At 44.1% G+C, this 24,189-nt stretch overlaps 1 protein-coding gene across 3 annotated transcripts; it reads right to left on the reverse strand.

Annotated features, from left to right (window-relative positions):
* Positions 1–867: 867 nt before the first annotated feature.
* On the reverse strand, positions 868–22,712 carry TRNAU1AP (tRNA selenocysteine 1 associated protein 1). 3 transcript variants are annotated; one of them, XM_052662762.1, is made up of 9 exons: positions 22,580–22,671; positions 21,845–21,942; positions 15,849–15,948; positions 15,185–15,237; positions 12,765–12,896; positions 11,133–11,252; positions 8,078–8,240; positions 7,839–7,872; positions 868–1,112 (listed from the first exon to the last, which is right to left on the reverse strand). In XM_052662762.1, exons 1-9 carry the CDS (start codon positions 22,604–22,606, stop codon positions 976–978), a joined length of 864 nt encoding a protein of 287 aa, XP_052518722.1. In that variant the 5' UTR covers positions 22,607–22,671; the 3' UTR covers positions 868–975. The 3 variants fall into 3 exon arrangements, with proteins under 3 accessions (XP_052518722.1, XP_052518727.1, XP_052518733.1); XM_052662767.1 differs by lacking the exon at positions 21,845–21,942 and having other exon boundaries at positions 22,580–22,712; XM_052662773.1 differs by lacking the exon at positions 11,133–11,252.
* Between the last annotated feature and the right edge of the window lie 1,477 nt (positions 22,713–24,189).

The raw sequence follows: 24,189 nt of genomic DNA on the forward strand, positions 1-24,189 counted from the left end.
TCAGGAAGATCCCTTGGCGAAGGAAATGGCAACCCACTCCAGTATTCTGGCCTGGAAAATTCCATGGACTGTAGCCTACCAGGCTCCTCAGTCTCAGTCCATGGGGTCGCTAAGAGTTGGAGAGGACTGAGAGACTTCACTTTCAAGCTGGCTCCAACAATTCTACCTTCCCAGGTGGCACAGTGGTAAGAGAATCTGCCTGCTAATACCAGAGGTGCTTAGATGTCTGGGTGGGGCAAATCCCCTGAAAGAGGAAATGGCAATCTGTTCCTGTATTGCCTGAATTTTCATGGACAGAGAAGCATGAACACTTTGACTACTCAGATTGAAAACTGAAATTGGAAGTCGCCTGTGGACTGGCTTGCCAGGCCCCACTGTCTATGGGATTTCCTAGGCAAGAGTACTGGAGTGGGTTGCCATTTCGTTCTCTAGAGGATCTTCGCAACCTAGGGATCGAACCCGGGTCTCCAGCATTTTAGGCAGTCGCTTTACTGTCTGAGCCACCATTCAACCATACAATGGGCCCTGAAATTTACCCCCCAATTCAAATAATGAATTCCTAGCCACCAGGTTTGAAGCAAATTTGTAGGGGGAAAGGAAACCTGAAAAGTAACTGCCCACCATGTGACACTATCCCAGCAGGTAACCACAACCTTAAATGTGAAATTTCCTAAGAAGTTGGCTTAGTAACTTAGGACCCACCTTTGTTCTTAATCATTATGTCCAGGAGTGTAGGTGACATTATCTGGATAAATGAGATTACTGTTCAAAGATGAACCTCATTCAACCCTCTTCCAACTGGTCTCTGGGTTTTCAAACTCAAATGAAGGCAGCAGTGTTAGAGGAAAAATATAATTGCAGGAACGGTTGATTACTAAAATCTTTATGAAACATTTCAAAAAACTCTTGCAGCAACTTTAAAAAAGGAGTCTCTTCTCTCCTCACAAGTCCATTCTGGCTTGTCCCTTGTCCTGGCTATATCATGGCAGGGATCTCTGAAGACACTGTGTCCAGAGGCTGCCAATGACAGTCCATCAGCGCATCGTACAGCTCCTCGCTCTGCTCCATGAACTCCTTGTTGGCCTCGGTCACATCCAGCTGCGGCATGGGGTCTGGAAGAGAAGCAAGGGTGGCTTCAGGGGTGCAGCACTCGGCAGACACGGGACTCGGTGCCCTTCTCCCTTGCCGGGGCTGCCAGCCCTGCTGCCTCTGCAGGGTTTGTGAGGATGAGAGCAGGGCAGGGGACAGTCCACGCTCAAACAGGACAGGGTCCATTTGCTTGTGGAGGCTTTCAGGAGTAAATGCTACAGCCCCCCATGACTCATCCATGGCTGGCTGAATCCAAGGAGGTGAAGGAATGGGAGGTAGAGAAGGCTGACTACAGGTTACATGTGGATTTATGACTGAGGCTGCACAGGAGGCCCTAAGCCCTAGTTAATCAAGAAAAGAAAGTAGAAAGTGAAGTCGTGTCCAACTCTTTGTGACCCCATGGACTGTAGCCTGCCAGGCTCCTCCGTGGGATCTCCCAGGCAAGAACACTGGAGTGGGTTGCCATTTCCTTCTCCAGGGGATCTTCCCGACCCAGGGATTGAACCCGGGTCTCCCGCACTGCAGGGAGACTCCTATGGGCTTACTTGGTGGCTCCAATAGGAAAGTTAATCAAGCGTCTAACTCTAACTTTACAGAATGTAACATGTAATTAGTACTCAAGTAGTTTTGGCTGTCATTCCATGTTTATTAAACACTACACATACCTGTAACTGTCACATGTCTCAGATTTTCTGGTGTGGTCCTTTTTTGAAATTTGGGTTTGGGAACCCTGATCAAGATTACTAAATCCAGAACAATGAATGTCTAATGAAAGAGCTAGAGTCAAGTACACAAGCTGAAACACCAAGCTCTGTATTGAAAAAAAATTTTTTTTTCTTGATTGCAATAGTGGTATTTGTTCACCAGAAATCGTGACAAAATACCGAACAGCTTCCTTTTAAACCCCTAACAAGTAAACTATTCTTAGAAGGGAATATTACTGAGCACTGAAAATGAACCTCGGTTGCATCCAACTTGGATGAATCTCACAAATAAAATACTGAATGAAAGAAGCAAGACAGTATACACAGCACAGCATTAAAATTCAAAAACAGGCAAAACTAAACCCTGCTATTTAGGGGTGTATAGTTACGTGATAAACCTATAAAGAGAAGGAAGTTTTGTCACTACAAAACTCAGAACAGTAGGGACTTCCCTGGTGGTCCAGTGGGTACGACTCTGCACTCCCAAGCCTTTGATTGTGTAGATTACAACAAACAGGAAAATTCTTCAAGAGATGGGAATACCAGACCACCTGACCTGCCTCCTGAGAAATCTGTATGCAGGTTCAGGAAGCAAGAGTTAGAACCGGACATGGAGCAGACTGGTTCCAAATTGGGAAAGAAGTACGTCAAGGCTGTATATTGTCACCCTGCTTATTTAACTTCTAAAGCACAAGCTGGAATCAAGATTGCCGGGACAAATATCAATAACCTCAGACATGCAGATGACACCACCCTTATGGCAGAAAGTGAAGAGGAACTAAAAAGCCTCTTGAAAATGAAAGAGGAGAGTGAAAAAGTTGGCTTAAAACACAACATTCAAGAAACTAAGAGCATGGCATCTGGTCCCATCACTTCATGGCAAATAGATGGGGAAACAATGGAAGCAGTGACAGACTTTCTTTTCTTGGCTCCAAAATCACTGCAGATGGTGACTGCAGCCACGAAATCAAAAGATGCTTGCTCCTTGGAAGAAAGGCTATGACCAACCTACACAACCTATTAAAAGGCAGAGACATTACTTTGCTGACAAAGGCCCGTCTAGTCAAAGCAATGGTTTTTCCAGTATGGCTCAGATGGTAAAGCGTCTGTCTACAATGCGGGAGACCTGGGTTCAATCCCTGGGTTGGGAAGATCCCCTGGAGAAGGAAACGGCAATCCACTCCAGTACTATTGCCTGGAAAATCCCGTGGACAGAGGAGCCTGGTGGGCTACAGTCCATGGGGTAGCAAAGAGTCGGACACAACTGAGCGACTTCACTATGTATGGATGTGAGAGTTGGACTATAAAGAAAGCTGAGCACCAAAGAATTGATGCTTTTAAACTGTGGTGCTGGAGAAGACTCAAGACTCCTTTGGACTGCAAGGAGATCAAACCAGTCAGTCCTAAAGGAAATCAGTCCTGAACATTCATTGGAAGGACTGATGCTGAAGCTCCAATACTTCAGCCACCTGATGCGAAGAACTGCCTCATTGGAAAAGACCCTGATGCTGGGCAAGACTGAAGGCAGGAGAAGGGGACAACAGAGGATGAGATGGTTGGATGGCATCACCAACTCGATGGACACGAGTTTGAGCAAGCTCTGGGAGTTGGTGAAGGACAGAGAAGCCTGGCATGCTGCAGTCTATGGGGTCACAAAGAGTTGGACACAACTGAGTGACTCAACTGAACTCCCAATGCAGGGGGCCCTGGTTTGATCCCTGGTCAGGGAACTAGATTCCACATGGCACAACTAAAGATTGTGCATGCTGCAACTGCCACCACTAAAACCTGGTGCAGCCAAATAAATAAGACCCCATGAACTGCAGCACCTCAGGCTTCCCTGTCCTTCACCATCCCCCTGAGATTGCTCAAGCTCATGTCTATTGAGCTTGCCAACCAACCATCTCATCCCCGGCTGCCCACTTCTGCTCTCAATATTTCCCAGCATCAGGGTCTTTTTCAATGTGTTGGCTCTTATTAGGTGGCTAAAGTACTGGAGCTTCAGCATCAGTCCTGCCAATGGGTATTCAGGGCTGATTTCCTTTAGGACTGACTGGTTTGATTTCCTGGCTGTCTAAGGGACTCTCAATAGTCTTCTCCAGCACCACAGTTTGAAAATATCAATTCTTCGGCATTCTGCCTTCTTTTTGGTCCAACTCTCACATTCGTCCATGACTACTGGAAAAACCATGGCTTTGACTATATAGACCTTTGTTAGCAAAGTGCCATCTTTGCTTTTTAACACACTGCGTAGGTTTGTCATAGCTTTCCTTCCAAGAAGCAATCATTTAATTTCATGGCTGTGGTCACCATCCACAGTGATTTTAGAGCCAAAGAAGAGGAAATCTGTCACTGATTCCACTTTTTCCCCTTCTATTTGCCATGAAGTGGCAATCTGCTATCAAAGCCACTATGATAGCCAAAATGACAAATTGTAACTGTTGGTGAGAATGTGGAGAAACGGAAATGCTCCAAGCATTTTTGGACAGGTCTGGCCATTTCTCAAATGGTTAAACAGAGTTTATTATATGATCCAGCAATACACTCCCAGGTATACAGTGAAGAGTACTGAAAACTTGTCCCTGAAAACTTTTCTATGTCCACACAAAAACTTACACACGTATGTTCATAACATTATTTATAACAATGAAAGTGGACACAATCCAAATGTCCATCAACTAGATAGATATCCACAGAATGGAATATTATTCAACCATAAAAAGAAAGGAATGACACATGCTGTAACACAGAGGAATCAGAAGTCAAGTCAGAGAGGTCATTCACAAAAGACCACATCTCATACATGACTCCATTTATTTAGAATGTTCAGGATACGTAAATCCAAAGGAGGTGAGTGGTTGCCAGGGACAGGATATTGGAGTGACTGCTAGTGGCTTCACAGGATTCTTCACTGGAATTAAACAGGGGTAATGGCTGCACAACTTTGTGGCTATTTTTAAAAACTACTGTACACTTTAAAAGGGTGAATTTTATGTTATGTGAGTTACACCCTCCAAAATAAAAACCAAAAAACCTAACCGAGTTCTTACTGTATATCCTATTGTATTTCAGGAATTTTTTCACTGAGAAATTTTTCTATGTCAATATTCTTAGAAAAAGACATGATTTAATAAAACAAAAAAATCTAATTAAAATCTTATCAATATTTAATAAATCTATCATTAGATATTTGTCTGTATTGATTATCATTGTGGGATAAAATCTTTCAGGTAAAATTGATTTCATGCATATGAACATTTTAAGAATTCTTTGTAGAAAGACTGTATATTTTAATTTGTATTTAAGTACTAGTATTAGCAGTATGATAGTTACATTTTGTGTCAACTTGGTCAGGGTAGTGGTGACCAGTTGTTTGGTGAAACACTAGTCTAGATATTTTGTAGATGTGATTCACATCTACAAATCAGTTGACTTTAAGTAAAGGTGATTATTCTCAATAATGTGGGTGGGCCTTAACCAATCAATTAAAGGCCTTAAACTGAGGATTCTCAAAGTAGGAATTCTACCTCTAGGTGCTAATATAGAAATCCTGCCTGAGCCTCCAGCTTGCTGAAGCACATCACAGATTATAAATACATATATCCTTTCGGCTCTATTGCTCTGGAGAATCTTGACTAACACAAATAGTATATGCTTAAATTATTTTCTCTTGTGGTTTATAGGCCATTTGAGCTTCTTTTGTAAACTGTTTCCAACTTTTTCAGGTACTCGATAGAAATCAGCCAGTTAGTGCTGAATCAACCAATCAGAGGTGAATCTTTCACATAAGTACTGTGCCCATTGCTACAACCAGAGGAATCTCTCTTGTAATTCTAATCTAAATTATGAGTTGAAGTTTTGAGGATGTACAGCAGCTCCATATGGGAACTCTAGGAAAGCAGAGCATGGCCAGTCTGGCCACTCCATTCAGTGTTGGTAATGGCATATGGGAACAGATTAGCAAAAGGCTCCAGCAAGGGCAAGCATTTCTGCTGCTGCTGCGTTTTGTTTTGGGTGTTTCTGGCCGCGCCACGCAGCTCTAGGGATCTCAGTTGACCAGGGACTGAACCTGGGCCATGGTGGTGAAGCACCCAGCACTGGACCGCCAGGGAATTCCCAAGGACAGGTATTTGGGTGTGTAGAAGTGTATGGACGCACAGACAGTACAGCACCCTTCCTCACTTGGATGACAGGGCCTGGAAGATGGCCTGCTGAACCCAGGGTACAGATGAAGAATGACAATCCCTCCTGGGCCCTGTCTCTGTGGCGATTAGGTTAAAATGAGAGGCATTAGAGACTTCCCTGGTGGTCCAGTGGTTAGGACTCCATGCTTTCACTGCCAAAGGTGTGGGCTCATCCCCGATTGGGGAACTAAGATCTGACCACCAAAAAAAATAAAAAAAAAAGAGGGAGGCATTATAACTGTGGTAAAGAGCCTGAAGTCTAGGGCAAGACCGCAGGGCTCTAAGACGGTCTACCTCTCGCTGCGATGTTGCAACTAAGCTGACCTTGAACACGAAATTTAATTTGTTTCCTCTCCTGTAAAATCAAGATAATTATGGTACTTAGCTCAAAACCATTGTGAACACCAAGTGAGTTAATACCTGTATATGTGCTTAGTGTATACTCACACAGTGAAACTTGTTGGCTGTTAACTATTTAAGCTTCAGTTTTCTTTTCTGTAGAATGGGATTTATAAAAATACCTATTCATCGAAGTGCTGATAGGCAGCAGTGCCTGCAAAACTATTATAGCAGTGTTGGCTGTAATAAAGGATGATGAAGAAATAGAAAAACTCTAAGGAGTCACACACAAATATGATTATAATCAGGATAATTTCTCTAAAAAGGAGGCAAAAAAAGGCAAGAGACTAAGGCTAGAAAGACAGGGACTCCAGGTTGAGCCCTGCTCCTAACTCACTGTGTGATGAGAAGACCACGCGGACCTCCAGCTCACCATCCCTCTACTGGAGCTGTGTCTGCCCAGCCCACCCCTACGGTCGCTGCTGCCAGAATCAGATGACAACACGGTCAGTGTAGTGCTTTAAAACGCTATGAAGTTTGTTCCATGGCTACGGATGATGTTTCCTTTAAAGGATATTTTGCTTACAGATGACATTTTCCCTATGACCTTCTCTTGAAGAATAATTCTTAAAACAGACTTAAGATTTTAAACTTGGAGTCTTTTTGTACCTTAAAATAAAGCTTTATTTACTTAGAAATCGATGTTTATTTTACATCTTTAAACCTTAAACCTAACATTCTGTTCAGAAATATGTTGAAAAAAATTTAAAAAAAATTTTTTAAATAATTTTTTCAAACCTTAGACTCCTTTAAAAGTATAAATATCTCATTTGAAAAAATATTTGTCTGAAGGTCAGCAATTACTTTGGTTTTACTTTTTCTCTGTTAAATTCAATAAAAAATCACAACAAACATGTTTAATTTTAAATAAGCAATACTGGCTATTACCATGCAGCAAAACTGGGAGGTGATTTTAGTTTCTTCCTTATACTTTACTGTATTTGCCAAACCTTCAATCGTAACTATTACTTGAAAGTGAGGAAAATAGGTAATTTAAGATACATGGGGGGAGCTCCTTGGCGGTCCAGTGGTTAAGAATCTGCCTTCTAATGTAGGGGTCTCCGGTTCAGTCCCTGGTCAGGGAACTAGGATTCCGTATGCTGCAGGGCTGCTAAGCCCGCAGGTGACAAACAGCGAGCCTGCACGCTCCAGAGCCTGTGCCCTGCAACTAGAGAAAGACTGCTGGGCTCAGCAACAAAGACTCAGCGTAGCCCATAAAAAGTATGGAAAAAAATTAAAACGTGAAATTAAAAATTATTTTACAGGAATCTGACAACCTGTGCAACAAATATAAGGCAATGGAGTCTTTGGTTCAGACCTACATCTTGGGGTAGACCACCACAAGTCCAGGGAACCTCGGGAGCCCTCTTTCGTCTGTTGCTCCCTGGTGTGACTTGGGATCCGCACTCCCCACTCAGGTAACATTCACATCTTACACTGAGTGAAGGGAGTCCTTTCTTACCTTCCAATGCATCATCTCCGACTTCTTCATACGTCTGCCAAGAGACCAGAGAGGTGGGTGAGAAGCACGGTGAAAGCCTGGCCCATGACTAGGATGGCTTGTTTTTAACAAGAGGAATTAACCTGCTTCATCTTTCCCTGTCTTTCTGAAGCACAAGCTCCTATCCTTAACCACCCCACCCTGGAGACTCACCCAAGTCTCTAGAGGATGTGGGGCCAGACTGGCCAAGTCATGGTTACCTGCATGGTGCTCTGGGTGTAGCCGTACTGGGGATAACTGTAGCTGTAGCTGCCTGTGTTCTGGTCATAGCCCCACTGGGCGTAGTAGTTCTGGTACTGCTGGTAATACTGGTTGTAGCTGTAACTGTACATTTGACTATATTCCACTGGCTTCACACGGCTCCTTAAAGAAAAAAGGAAAAACAAACAAATGAGCAAACATTTCCATAACACTATATGACCGGGACTGTTCTAAGTGCTTTACACAGACTAACTCGTTTAATCCCCACAATGGTGCTATACAGTAAATATATAATTAATCCTATTTCACAGATGAGAAAACTGAGGTACAGAGAGATTACATCATTTGTCCAAAGTCACATAGTGAGTAAGAGATTCAAACCCAGGCAGTCTGATCCCAGAACCCAGCTTTATATAGGAGCTTTGGGGAATTTCCTGGTGGTCCAGTGGTTGGGACTCTGCACTTTAAGTTCCACGGGCCCAGGTTCAATCCCTGATCGGGGCACTGGGATCCTGTGGGCCACACAGCATGGCCAAATTAAAAAAAAAAAAAAGGCACTTCCAATGGTTAGGTTTGTCTCCCTTACAAACTTTATTAGTACTGACTTTTCCCCTTCTCAAGATCTTGGGGGGCTGTTTTTCTGCCAGCCACAAAGGCTCAGATTAACATGGCCTGGATAATCTGGATTTAGAATGATCCAAGGAGCATTTTCAAATTATAAAATATCTTATCACCTTTTCCCTGCAAAAACATAAGGTAAGTGTTTCAGGAGCCTGGAACTGTAGTCAGAGACGTCATTTGTGGAGTAGGTACTTGGGATTTGTGTCCATTCTTTTTTATATATGGTCTCCTTCTTTAAGTCCTGCACAGTTCTACGACAGAACTATTATTTATTATTCCCTCTGTAAATATGAGAACATAGCCTCTGAGCGGTTAAGTGATTCACCCAAGACTACACAGAGGACTGGAGCCAAACTTTAACTCCAAGGCTTGCACCCCAACCACAACACGGTTCATCAGGCACCTGCCCTGCAGACTCAAGTCTCCTATCTGTCTCCCCCTTCGTGCATTCACCAACCAGGGCTGAGGCCCAAGGTCAACAGAAAGCTTTCTTCTCTGATTCCACAGCTACCCCAGCCACTGCTAACCAAAGACAGAATGTCAAGCCTGCAAAAGATCCACTGCTTTCAAAACCTTAAAAAACCACAGGTGACGAGCTCTTCCCAGGTTCCTCGTGTGCTCAGTGTCGGCTTGGTGAGGACTCAGCCTGAGCAGTTAGGCCGCATTTGACTGCTTTCGCATCACCTCCCGATTGGGCGGCTCGATGAAGTCTGATGGCAGAGATTTCCTCTCCCTGCCCACTGCCAGGCTGAAAACTGCTCATGTTTGCCTCCGTGACCCTACCCTCCTGACCCATGCGTCCAAGGAGTCTACCACCCTCACGACATGCTCAGGTCACTGAAGGCACAGGGTCTGGGTCTACACATTTCTGTTTCTCCACACTTGGCTTACAAGTCTGACTCTCCAAGGAAACTCAGATCACTCAATTCTTAGTGCATGAGGGTACCTCCCCAGAGGCAGGCATCAATGCTGACAACAATGCTCAATGAAGAAACAGATGTAACAATATAACGGCTCTGCAGAAGGGACTTTGTTTTTCTTGTTTATAGCTACAACTTCAAAGTCTAGGGCGGGGCTGTGGTTGCAGGGACTCAGTTATCATTGACTGAATAAATGAGGACACAGCAGAAACCACCAAAAGAGTAAACATCAGAAGAACTGCCAGACGGAATATGCAATCAAAAGAATATTCCACAGCTATTAAAAATGTTGTAATGACGACAATTATGCAACTGTATGGCAAAGTGAGTGTGTATACTGAGTAAACTGGGGAAGAACAAGAGTGAACATTGTTATTGTAATTAAAAATGAAGAAGCAATGAATCTACCACATGTAAACTGACCCGTATGCACGCAGTGTGTGTGTCTACATCAGTATCTACATTTATACAGAACAGAAGCTTATGGAAAAGCCTGAAAAGGAACCCAGAAAGTATAAGCAGTCATCTAGAGTAATAAGGAACTTCTTTCTTTTCAATGTTTTCTTTAATGTTTTTACATATACTGTAGAGTTTAGAACAAATAACATTTGGAGGGGAGAATCGCTGAGGCTAAACTGCAAAGAGCCTCCAAATTTTTTGCTGTCTTAAAAAACACGGCCATCTGGAAGTTCTGCCCAAAGAGTGTAACCACTTATATAATTTAACACGAAGTTTCTCAGCCTTTGTAAAACTGACTTTTGGGTGGCAGAGGAGAGCATTCTTTGTTCCGGGAGCTGTCCTGTGCACTGCAGGATGTTTAGTAGCATACCTGGCCTGTGCTCATTAGATTCCAGAGGCTCCCCTCTCTCAGTATGGGATGTGACAATAAAATTTATCTTTAGGTGTTGCCAATGTCCTCAAGTTGAGAACCACTGCTTGGGCCAAAGGATGGAAGATTCTATGCAGAGAAAAACTGTCTTATATCTGAGTATAAAACATGCTTGGATATGCATGGGAAGAAGGGTTTTCTGCCCAGAGTGACAGGTACAATAGTGATGTATATAATATTCTATCCTGCTTATATCATTATTTTTCTTTTGGCCACAAGGCATGGCTTGTGGCAATTTCTTGTATCATATTCCCTAAATCATTAATTCTTAGCCACTCCCATAGCAAGGGGCACTCCTAAGAGGTTTGTATGTTTCAACAGCAGCTCTACTGGGCAAAGAGCACACAAACTAAGTTTGCAGAGCCCAACTGCTTTTCCAGCATCGCTATGGCGATTCTTAACGTGCCTGCCTCCCCGAGTCATAGCTCTCTCCTCAGCTGTAAGCTTCTGCAGGGGCAACAGTGATGCTGGCTCATCTCCAGCACTCAGCCTGGCAAATACTGGGCACTCATTACTTGTGGCCTGCACTGAGTCTCCTGGCAGCCTCCCAATCAGCAAGTGGATGCCCTGATTATCAGCAACCGACAAGGCATGTCTCGGTTCCCACGCCAGCGCAGGACTCACGCTTTGGGGATGGCCACGCTCAGCCGCACTGGTTTAGACCCCAGTCCTATGGCTCCCTGGCACTCTGTCAGGGCTCGCTTCTGTTCCAGCTCATCAGTGAATTTCACAAAACCATAACCCCTGCAGGAAAAAGACACACACGCACTATTTAGATCACAAATGTGATGCAGGTAAAACCAAAGAACGGAAAAGAAGCTGAGAAGGGAGAGAGCGCCCATCAAACCACATGGGCAGGCCTGAGCACCCCATGAAACAGAGGGGTGTCACAGAGCAGTGTGAGACCCCAGCACTGGAGGATCCCACTTTCAGTTCACCAGCCTCCTCCATGCCATCCTGATGTGGCTTCTCCCCAAACAGGAGCTTCCTTCCCAATCTACTGGAAAGTATTATTATTATTATAGTAGAAGCAATAGTAGTAACAGTCACAGAAGGCCAAATATTTACGGAGCCTGCCCTGCATGCCAGGTGCTACCCAAGGCACTGGGACTCAGCAGTCACAAGCAGACAAGGTTCCAGCTTTCCTGAACTCATATCCCACTTGGGGATAAATGAATGACAGTTAACATTTAATGACCATTTATTATTTCCCAGGCACTATGCTGAGTATTTTCCCAGTTATCTCAATAAACTGTCCAACAACTTGATGAAGGGATTATCCACATCTTATTGAAGGCAAAATCAAACTTCAAAGACATTTAATGACTTGCCCGAAGTCATACCAGAAGGAGAATTCAAAGTCCAAGCCCATAACTACTACTCAGATCAAAAAGGAATCTTTCCCGACATGTATGGTATGATCTCACTTATGTGTGGAATCTAAAGTATGATATAAATGAACTTACTTACAAAACAGAAAGAGACTCACAGACACAGGCAACATGGTTATCAAAGGTGCAAGAGGGTAGAAAAGGGATAAATTAGGAGGAGTTTGAGATTAGCAGATATAAACTACTACAGATAAACGAGGTCCTACTGTACAGCATGCTGCTGCTAAGTTGCTTCAGTCATGTCCGACTCTGTGCGACCCCATAGACAGCAGCCCACTAGGCTCCTCTGTCCCTGGGATTCTCCAGGCAAGAATACTGGAGTGGGTTGCCATTTCCTTCTCCAATGCATGAAAGTGAAGTCGCTCAGTCGTTGCCGACTCTTAGCGACCCCATGGACTGTAGCCTACCAGGCTCCTCCGTCCATGGGATTTTCCAGGCAAGAGTACTGGAGTGGGTTGCATATGGAACCATATATATTCAATATCCTGTAATAAACGATAACGGAGGAAAAAAATATATATATAAACCCTTCTTAAGGTCTTTCCACTGTTAAAGTAAAAATAATAAATAAAAAAGGAAATACCTATAAAGCATTCTCTATTGATTTAATACATCATTTCATCCTCACACCAACTCCCATAAGATGCAGATACCATTTCACAGATGAGGAAACAGGGGCAGAGGTTCAGGTAACTTGTCTGCTGCATAATCCCTGGGCAGTATTGAGGCTGGGATTTGCACCAGGCGGTTTGGCTCCAGAGCCTGAGCCTTCACCACCATGGAACACGGCCTCGTTATCACACCCTCAGCTATGAGATACATGCTGCAGCCAACAGGGTAGGCATCAAGAAGAGTAAGGCCTTACTTAGACACGCCTGTCTGGTCCAAAACCACCTTGCCTCCCCGGCAGGAGGGGTAGACTTTGACGAAGAACTCATACAGCATGCCATCGTCCACATCTGGGGTCAGATCCCCCACAAAGAGGGAGTATTCAGGGCTGAGAAGAGAAAACGAGATTCAGACACAAAGGAGAAAACTTCTGTTCTTGTGAGCTCTCTTGGCCCATTCTAGATAAACCTCTTCTGTGCCGCATCAGAGAACAACACATCTGATGGGTCCTTAACCTAGTCCTAATTTGTTTCCTTTGGCAGTCCTGGTAGAAGAGTTTCGGAAGGAGTCTCCTGCCCCAAGCCCCTCACCCACTGAATAAAGCCTATCTGGCTTCAAGCTTTACATGAGTGCAGACCAGGGGCCAAGTCAGAGATGCTCAAAAGATAAAGCCAGAGATTCTGCATTCACTGCATACTTTTAATCCAAACGGTGAAAAGTACAGGGAGCATGAGAACTGAACCTTCACCCCTGGAGATGGGCTAACATGAAATCCCTCAGCTTTCAGGACAGGGCCAGCAAAATCTTCTGTGAGGCCGCACAGTAACTATTGGAGGCTCTGGGGCACCTCTGATTTCTGTTGTCTTTTGTCTGTTTCCACAATCCTTAAAAAATGCAAGGGGGGCCAGGGGTCCTTCCCTGGTGGCCCAGTAGTTAAGTCACTTAAGTAGTTAAGGTAGTCCACTTTCATTGCAGGGGGCATAGAATCGATTCCTGGTCAGGAAGCTAAGACCCCACAAGCAGAGCAGCATGGCCAAGTAAACAAATGAATAGTTTAAAATATAGAGCAAATTTCCTGGCGGTCCAGTGGTTACGACTCTGTACTCTTACTGCCGACGGCCTGGGTTTAATCCTGGTTGGGTAACTAGGATCCTGCAAACCGTGAGGCACCGCCAAAAAAAGAAAAAAGTAAAAAAACATTTTTAGCTTTCAGGTAATGACAAAATTAGGTCAGTTTGCCAACCCCCGTAATAGAACAATAAACTCATTATTATTTTATTTCGGGTATGATACATATTTCTTGCATAAGATCAGAATATATAAAAGGACAAAGAAAAATAAAATACCAATAACCCAACTCAAAGGGAATCACCATGAACACCTTGATATGCATTTTTGTCCTTTTGCTTTAGCGTCTTCCTTTGAATTTACAACAATTGGATACAACTCATTTATTTTGTTTCTAGCATTTTTTTCACTTACAGGATCTCACCAACATCTTGACATGTGAGTATTCTGCTACAACATGACACCTTAATGGATTCACAATATTCCAAAAAATGGACATATTGTAACTTAACAATATGTCCCACTTTCCTATTATTAGATTACTTGGATTTCCCCCCAATTTTGCCCATTATATGTAGTATCTCAATGAACATTTTCTTTTTTAAAAAAACTTCTACTGTAGTTGATACACAATGTTGTGCTAACTTTAGGTGTACAGCAAAGTGAATCAGTTTATACATACACACACATCCATTCTTTAATATTCTTTTCCCATACAAGCTATTACAGGGTATCAAGTAGGGCTCCCTATGCTATACGGTAGGTCCTAATTAGTCATCTATTTTATATACACTAGTGTGTACAAGTCACTCCCAACTTCCCAATTTATTCACTGCGTCCCCTTATCCCCTGGTAACCATAAGTTTGTTTTCTACATCTGTGGCTCTATTTCTGTTTTATAAGTAAGTTCTTTTTTACGATTCCACATATAAGTGATATTACATGATATCAACGAACATTTTCAAGGCTAATCTTTACACATGCGTGCTAGGTCACTTCAGTCGTGTCTGACTCTGTGTGATTCTATGGACTGTGTAGCCCACCAGGCTTCTAAGTCCATGGGATTCTCCAGGCAAGAATATTGGAGTGGGTTGCCACGCCCTCCTCCAGATCTTCCCAACCCAGGGATCAAACCTACGTCTCTTATGTCTCCTGCATTGGCAGGCGGGTTCCTTACCACTAGTGCCACTTAGGAATAATCTTTACACATATCCATGAATAAATACTGAAAAGCAGAATTATGGGTTCAAAGGGTATAAATCTATCTAAAGCTTTTGATACACTGTTCTCCAGCTTTCAAAGCAATCTGAAATGCTCGATCCATTTATGTTGCTATAGCAACTCTTACTGAATAAAATGTCATTACCATGGGCAGTCACGGGACAAGGAGAGGGAGCAAATACAGAGAAGACAAGGGCCTTGACATGAGCAAACTGGAAGCATCCCCAACAGGGATGGGAGGGCTTGGCCTTCAGGAGGGAAGCAAACTGGGGCCAAACTCAGCTCCCCATCCTCCTCTCTGGCAGTGACCAGCGCAGTGAACACATCTTGTCTCTATTTAGATATTTCCCAGGACGTGAAGCTACCTTGTGGCTACTCTCTACTTACCTGTTATCTGGCTGTTTCCCATAAGTGGCGTAATTCAGTTTAAAACGCTTTGCCTGAAAATTTAAAAACAAACAAACTAAAACAGAGAAAGGTGTTTCAAGAATCAACAATTTTTGGAAAAAAACTGAAATAAATTACCTTGGCCAAAACATCTCCCCCTCTCTAAGCCTCAGCCTTTTCTCCTGTTTAAAAGGAGGGGGATGCACGGATGACCGCTAAGGGCACTGCCAGCTCCATGGTTCTATGAGCCCAGGTGTGCCAGCGTGGTGCAGCTGTAAGCTAAGTAACTGTGGGAAGAGCAGAATGCAACTCTCTTGAAACGTGTCCTCACAGCTGCCAGCCTGTTCTACTTTGTCAATCAAGCAAGAGGTCTAGAGGTTCAAGTCTTCTGTGAAGGGAGGCAGCGGTGCAGAGTGGAAAGGGCACGGGTTTTAGAGGCAACCAATCTTCGGTCTGCATCCTGGCTCTGCCACTTACTACCTGTGTTGCCTTGGGCAAGTTATTCCATCTCCCTGAGCTTCAGTTTCCTGGTCTGTCAAAGATAACAATGTCTACTGTTTAGGGTTGTTATAGGATTAAATAAAATATATGGTAGGGATTCAACAAATGACAGTTATCCATGGTAACAAAAATGGCAACATTATCATTATCTAAGTGTCCTTACAGGTGTGGCTCCTGGAAGGGGCTTCCCATTGATTTTATGCAAACACTTCTCAGCTGTGGCCAAATCTGCGAATTCTACAAAGCAGTAGCCAGCCGGGATCCTGGAGAGAAAACAGAAAAAAGGAATGGTTAAAGATCGGATACCCAGGACTTTGACAGTGATTGTGTGGCTAAGACTCTGAGCTCCCAGTGCAGGGGGCCTGGGTTCCATCCCTGGTCAGACAGCTAGATCCTATATGCCACAACTAAGTATTTGTATGCAGCAACTGAAACCAGGTACAGCCAAATAAATAAATATTTTTAAAAAAGGAGGGGTATGGGAAGGTTCAAGAGGGAGGAGAGACAGGATATATGTTTAATTATGGTTGATTCGAGTTGTTGTATGGCAGAAACCAACACAACACTGTAAAGCAATTTTCCTCCTATTAAAAAATAAAAGAGTAATTCAAGCTTTCACAGACAGACAGACACACACGCACACACAAGATGTGATACCTAGATGAGAGACTGAGTCTGAGCTGGAGGGCAGGAAAAAGTGTTTTTCTCATGACAGCCCATATTATTTTTGTTCCACGCTGTACTCCAGTTCAGAATTTATAGACCTGAGTATAAGTACTGCCAATCCAGGCCAGTACCAGACTCATTTAGTAAGTCATTTATTCATGTACTGTATCGCCTATGAAGAACTCTTGCCAGAAAGGTTTCCTGGGACTTCCCTGGTGGTCCAGTGGCTAAGACTCCAAGCTCCCAAGCAGGGGGCGTGGGTTCCATCCCTAGGCAGGGAACTAGATCCCACCTGCCGCAACTAAGAGTTCGAATGCCACAACTAAAGATCCTGCACAATTGAAGACTGAAGATCTCGTGTGCCCTAAGTCCCAGCACAGCCGAGAAAAAAAAATTCCTATGCAACCCAAGCAAACTTGCAGATCTAATGTCTAGCTTACAGGAAATATGAGGAACAGAACAAATAAAACACTACGACAAGGAAACAAATAAATCAAGAATGTAGGACCAGAGTCCAGAATGTAGAACCTAATGTAAGACAATCTTACCTCTTCAAAAAGTCATTATTCTGAGAAAAGAAAGAAGTGGGCATTTCTACATTAAAAAGAGACAAATGCAATACAGGATCTGATCTCTGACTGGATCCTAATTCATTAAAAAACAATACTCAAATATTTAGAATGTCATAATGCCTATAATTTACTTCCATGTGGTTCAGCAAAAAGAAAACATCGATCTACTTAAATCTCTATAGACACTTAGATAAGGAGAATATAGCAACATATTAACAATTTTTGAAATTAGGTGGTTACATGAGTGTACATTGTACTCTTTGTAAATTTAAATTTTTCATCATTTATAAAGTTTTTTTGATAACCTACCACCAGCCAGGCAGATAGAGTTGAAGAACATGGCACCTGACCTTAAGAAACTTAAAATCTAGTTGGACAAAGTAAATCCACGGACCAGACCTAATTGGGGGGATATGTGTGAGATTCTTGGTGGTCTACTTTTAAAGCATTACTAAGGGACAGAAGGGACTTTATTTTTCTGGGCTCCAAAAATCACTGCAAATGGTGATTGCAGCCATGAAAGTAAAAGACGCTTACTCCTTGGAAGGAAAGTTATGACCAACCTAGACAGCATATTAAAAAGCACAGACATTAATTTGTCAACAAAGGTCCATCTAGTCAAGGCTATGGTTTTTCCAGTAGTCATGTATGGATGTGAAAGTTGGACTATGAAGAAAGCTGAGTGCCGAAAAATTGATGCTTTTGAACTGTGGTGTTGGAGAAGACTCTGGAGAGTCCCTTGGACTGCAAGGAGATCAAACCAGCCCATCCTAAAGGAGATTGGTCCTGGGTGTTCATTGGAAGGACTGATGTTGAAGCTGAAACTCCAATACTCTGGCCACCTGATGCAGAGAGCTGACTCATTTGAAAAGATCCTGATGCTGGGAAAGATTGAGGGCAGGAGAAGGGGATGACAGAGGATGAGATGGCTGGATGGCACCACTGACTCAATGGACACGGGTTTGGGTCAACTCCGAGAGTTGGTGATGGACAGGCAGGCCTGGCATGCTGCGGTTCATGGCGTCGCAAAGAGTCGGACACGACTGAGCGACTGAACTGAAATGAAGGGACATAAGTAGGTAGATGTGGCTAGATCCTCTGATATTCCTTCCTTCTAAGAGATTTATACTGACAACAGTTTTCCTTAACAGCATTCTTAAATCTATCACCAGTGAAAGAAATCAGACTTTTCTGGAACTATGATACTCAATTCAAATAACCTTATGGACACGAAGCCAAAAGGTATGGGCAAGGGAAGTACCAGAGCCCAGGGATCTAAGAACACAGTCTATGAGCTCCATAAATGTTAATGCTTAGAAGAACGGTGGAGCAAATCTGTGTTTTCTGTCTTGTGTGTGCTAGAATTTAAGCCAATGTAAAGACCACCACCAGTAAGAGCTGACTGTTACTGAGCAGTCACTACAGGCCAAGCACTATGCTCGCCAATTCACATGCCCCACCTCATCTAATTCTCACAGAAAAACTCCATGAGGGAAGCAAACTACTGCTCCCATTTAGATATGGAGACTGAGACTCAGGATTATACAAGATGCCTTAAACTACACAGCTGGTATTTGCCAAAGGCTGGACTTGAGTTCAGGATAATCTGACTATATTCTTTCCCCAGCAGTTTACTATGAAAAATTCCAAACATAAAAATTAAAAGAGCTGCCATAGCAAACACCTTTATATATATACACACACACCTACCACTTTTTAAAAAATATTTACTTTACCAAGTGATAATCCATCCATCCACATCCTTACCAATTTATCATCCTTTTTTGTTTTTGTTGATTTTTTTTAATAATGAAAGTATAACATTTACAGGAGACGGAAAATACAGGTATCATCCTTATTTTCTGTTACATTTCAAAGTAAGTTGCAGATATTGGTACATTTTTCTCAATTATTTTAACATGCTTATTATTAACTAGAGTTCAATTACTGTGTACAGTTTTTTCCTTTTAAGTTACATGCAATGAAATGCACAAATTCTTCTAGATACTGAGTTATTTCCACCACAGATTAATTTTGTGTATTTTAGAACTGACTCAGTGGAAAGATCCTGATGCTGGCAAAGAATGAAGGCAAAAGGAAAAGAGGGTGGCACAGGTTAAGATGGCTAGATAGCATCACCAACTCAAACAACATGAACTTAACCAAATTCTGGAAATTGTATGTCATATACTGTATACGTATACCATACATATACATAAACTGTATGTGTATGTATACCAGTCATATACTCTATGACTATACAAGTATTTATATATTTACCTATTCAGATACCTGGACTGCAGTTTGGGGCCATTGTCCAACATGCTATGGGGCTTCCCAGGTGGCACAGTGGTAAAGAATCCACCTGCCAATGCAGGAGATGCAAGAGATATGGGTTCAATCCTGGGCCTGGAAGATCCCCTCAAGTAGGAAATGGCAACCCACTCCTATATTCTTGTCGGGAAAATACCGTAGGCAGAGAAGCCACCAAGAGTCAGACACAACTGAGGGACTGAGCTCGTATGCATGCACACGCACACGCACAAAATGTGCTATACGTATTCAAGTCCTTTTCATGGTAGTTACACACTTTCATTTCTCTTGAGTAAATACCTAGGACTAGACTTGCTAAGGAGAAGGCAATGGCACCCCACTCCAGTACTCTTGCCTGGAAAATCCCATGGATGGAAGACCTGGTGGTTTGCAGTCCGTGGGGTCGCTAAGAGTCGGACACGACTGAGCGACTTCCCTTTCACTTTTCTTTTTCGTGCACTGGAGAAGGAAATGGCAACCCACTCCAGTGTTCTTGCCTGGAGAATCCCAGGGATGGAGTCGCACAGATTCAGACACGACTGAAGCGACTTAGCAGCAGCAGCAGACTTGCTAAGGCAGATGTATTGAAGATGTATGGACTTTCCTGGTGGTCCAGTGGTTAAGAATCCACCTACTGATGCAGGGGACACGGGTTCCATCCCTGTTCAGGGAAGATCCCACATGCCTCAGAGCAATTAAGCCCATGTGCCACAACTACTGTAGCCCACTTGAGCAGAGCCCCTGCTCTGCAATGAGAAGCCACTGCAATGAGAAGCCTGAGCGCTAGAGAGCAGCCCCCACCCACAGCAACTAGAGAAAGCCTGTGCTCAGCAACAAAGACCCAGCGCAGCCAAATATCAAGGTTTGTTTTTTTTTTTTTGAAAGGAAAAAAATTAAAAAGATACTGCCAGATACTTGTCCCCAGTGGTTGTAACATTTTCTAGTCCCACCAGTGATGGAAGAGATGTGGTTACTCCACATGCAACTGTATTCTTTTTCTTTGCTGAATTAAAAAAATTGTTGTTAAGGATTACATTACATTGGAAAAGGTTATGGCAACTCACTCTAGTATTCATCCCTGGAGAATCCCACAGACAGAGGAGACTGGTGGGCTAGTCCATGGGATTGTAGAGTCAGGCACGGCTGAGCACACACAGTTACATAAAATGTTATCATTTTAACCATTTTTTAACTGTACAGTTCTGTGGTATTAAGTATTTTGCAACCAATCACTACATTCTTAAGCACTATGCTTTATTGTGCATGACTTTTTCTTGGGTCTTACTCTTTCCCTGTATTTTGTTCCTTGTTTTAAATTCACATTTATTTATCTTACAGTATTCTCACAAAGCACTTCAAAGTCTTTGTCATATGAGGCAGAGTGCACATGTAATATGTATGTCGGTGCCACCATAAAAAACAGCTAGGGTTTAGTAATCAGTGGTGGCTATTTCTTGTTTAGTCGCTAAGTCATGTCCTACTCTTTTGTGACCCCATGGATTATAGCCCGCCAGGCTCCTCTGTTCATGGGATTTCCCAGGCATATGGGAGTTGGTTGCCATTTCCTATTCCAGGGGATAGTCCTGACCCAGGGATTGAACCCAAGTCTCCTGCATTGGCAGGAAGATTCTTTACCACCCAGTCACCAGGGAAGCCCAAAGGCAGGAAAGGATGATTCCAATTCTTAATAAAGATTAAAATGTGAGAACCTATGTCAGTGTTTTGGAAAGTATTACAGAATGTATTTTCATGCCAGTAGCTGATTTATCAGGGTTTTCTGTCTATAAGAAAGTACCTGTTTACCAAACAGCCAAAGACTAGGCCGCACTTCATATCTCCCATCATTTTTCAACTGACTGATGCTTTAGCAAGCTGCTTTAGTACTCCGCAGAGTAGATACTCACTAAACACTGTCTTTTTTTTTCTCTATGTGAAAGTATTCTTCACATTTTGTTTTGTGTAAGTATTTACTGTCCCATTCCTCTATTAGAATGTAGTAAAATCCATGAGAAGAAGGACTATTTCTGGGTTATTTCAGCCATGTGTCCAGGAAATCTAGAACAGTAGCACATAAGTTAGTGTTTCACATGAGAGTTAAGGGTACTCATGAACTTGGAGAACACAGCTGAATTAGAGTCCTGGCTTCTCATTTAAAAGCTGTGTAAATTTAAGACAGCTATTAAGCTTCTCTAATAACAATACTTAGCTCAGAGGTTTTTGTGATTTTAAAGTGCTTATTACCTAGCAGATCATAATCTATTTATATTTACCAAGCATATACCATATGCCAGACATTGTGGTAAACCTTGACCATGAATTAATGGCACTTAATCCTCACCAGGGCTCTATGAGGTAGGTGCTTTCATTATGCCTATTTTTACAGACAGGAGGGAGAGATTAAGTCAATTGCTCAAAGTCACACACAGCACACAAGAGCTTTCAAACCCAGACTGGCTCAAGTCATCTGTACACCACCAAATGTTAACATCATTATGACAACTATTACTAGGGGTCAAAGCCCTGACCCTCCGCGATGTTAACCTTCTCTTGAATGACACACGCAGCGCGATCTATAAAGCAGAACGAGGACTGAAGTAAGAGGACAAACCCAGTGAGGCGGTTTCGGATAATTTTGACGCTCATCACTGTCTCCCCCATGGTAGCAAAGGCTCTGGAGATGAAGTTCTCATCCATGTAGGGCTCCAGCTGCGTAAACACAAGAGCAGAGCGGGTCGGGCCACATCCAGACTCCTCGTTTGCCGGATCCGGAGCCCCTCCGCCCTCAGCCCGGGGTGGGCTGCACGCTGCTGGCGGGCGGGAGTGGGGTTGGGGGTGTGGGGGAAGAGGTTTCCATGCGCAGAATGACCTGAACCCCCGCGTTCCCGGTCCCTCGCCTTCTTTAAATGTGCTCCTTTGTAGAAGCCGCCCCCGTGGGATGGAGGAATCCACCCCTCCAGTCCCAGAACCAGGGGCGCTCTTCAACCCTTAGGATTCCTCCCATTCTATCCGTCCCCAAACCCTCCTTTTCCCCTCCGCGAACCCAGGCGGGGCCCCCAAGACCCCTCCCGCTCCGAGTCAGCCCCCTTCACCTACACGCTGGGACTCACTTGGGCGTCACCTAAGAGAACTGCCCCTCTCCAAGCACTTTGAGGACCCGTCCCCTCAGTCTTGGCCCCCCCGGCACCTAAATAACTGGGACTCGCGCCGGCGTCGCCTAAAAGAACTTCCCTCCCCATTCACGTCCACCCTTTTGGAGATTCGAGGGCCCTCCCCACTCGGCCCCTTTCTTCCTCGCGACGCTAACATTCCTGCGCCACAGACCCGGGAAGCCGCCCTCACTCACGTCGCCCATCCACAGGCTGGCCGCCATGCCCGCGGCCCCGCAGGGACTCTGTGGGCCCCCGGAGCTGGCGCGGACGCGGGAGCCGCGGAACCGGGACCTCCACGGAGCATGCGCCTCCACCGCCTTCTGCGCATGCTCCGCAGCTCGGCGCACCGGACCGCGCCCGCGTGCCGCTCCGGGTCTTTCCGGCTCCCGGCGGGCAGGTCCCAAGACTGGAGCCCGCGGGAGGGGGCGGGGCAGGCCCTGCCCTGCGCTGGGCTGTGGGTGGAGCTGGTGCCTAGCTTTCTCGGGTTTCTATTTAAACTCACACGTACAGATAAAATTACAGAATTTTACGCTCCTTGTAAAAAAAAAAAAAGCAAATATAAAAACTTTTTTTTTTTCCTTCAAGTAAAAGATCTCCTTTGGGAGTCTGGGCGATTCAGTTCCACTCACTCAGGCAAATTACTGACTGGTCCGCTCCAGCCACCCCTTCACACTGCATTTCCCAGTTTGCAAGAGATTTTTGTTGACTGCTGCGCTGGGATTCTTCCATCATTCCCTGGGGAGCAGGGAGGGCAGAATTACAGCGAGTGTAAATTGGGGCAACTGTGTCATCTCAAACCAATCAGTCTCTTAAGTCTTGTCACTTTCTGGCGTCTCACTTCTACACTAATCCAAACCACCAGTTCTAACCTGTCCCCAAACAGTGACCTGCCACAGAAGGCTCTCAGTAAACACCATTTCTAGATAATCCTGACAATTTGACTGCTAATCTGAGTGTCCCAGGCCTTCACCTCAGTTTAATACCCATTTCCTAGAATGTGAAACTTCTATGAGAATTGTCATCTCCAGGTGTGAAAATCACTCCAAGTGCTTGAGGACCCATTCCTGAGGCTCCTTCTGGGCTGATGGGCCACTTCAGCCCTTCCTTGACAGTATACAAATCCCAAACTTGGGGTGTTTGGACCCAAAGACAAGCACTGGTGGATCCAGCCTTAGATCCAATCACAAGTTGCCAAATTTCCAGTTTTATTCTGTTCACTTCCACAGTAGTGTAGTGTTTAGGTGCTCTGACTATAGATATGAACAAATAGAGCCCAAATCCCAGCCCTCCTCACTATTTTGGGAAACAGCAGCACTTCGTTCCCCTGCTGGCTCAGTGGTAAGGAATCCACTGGCCAGTGCAGGAGACACAGGTTCCATCTGTATATGTGGAAGATTCCCTGGAGAAGGAAATGGCAACCCTCTCCAGTGTTCTTGCCTGGGAAATACCACGGAAGGAGGAACCTGGCGGGCTATAGTCCAAAGGGTCGAAGAGTCAAACTCGAGTTAGCAACTAACCACAACAACAAATAGCAGTGCTTACCTTGTGGCAACCCACTCCAGTACTCTTGCCTGGAAAATCCCACGGACTGAGGAGCCTGGTAGGCTATAGTCTATGGGGTCGCAAAGAGTCGGACACGACTGAGACTTCACTTCACTTCACCTTGTGCCATGTTTTGCTTGGCCAAGCAGTGTGGCATGTGGGATCTCAATTCCCAGACCAGGGATCAGACCCATGCCCCCTGCATTGGAATCGTCTTCACCACTGGCCCACCCGTGAAGTCCCAAACTGTGTTTGTTGTGAG

Source organism: Budorcas taxicolor, chromosome 2 (genome assembly GCF_023091745.1).
Source record: "Budorcas taxicolor isolate Tak-1 chromosome 2, Takin1.1, whole genome shotgun sequence".
NCBI classification, from domain to species: Eukaryota; Metazoa; Chordata; class Mammalia; order Artiodactyla; family Bovidae; genus Budorcas; species Budorcas taxicolor.

Excerpts from the sequence above, each read along its gene's own strand:
- TRNAU1AP (XM_052662762.1), bottom strand. The coding sequence starts at position 22,606 with ATGGCGGCCAGCCTGTGGATGGGCGAC. Across the intron at positions 15,238-15,848 it reads CCCTTCCAGGAGCCACACCT|GCAAAGCGTTTTAAACTGAA; the intron begins GTAAGGACACTT and ends TTAAATTTTCAG. Across the intron at positions 8,241-11,132 it reads AGCGTGGCCATCCCCAAAGC|GAGCCGTGTGAAGCCAGTGG; the intron begins GTGAGTCCTGCG and ends TTTTTCTTTAAG.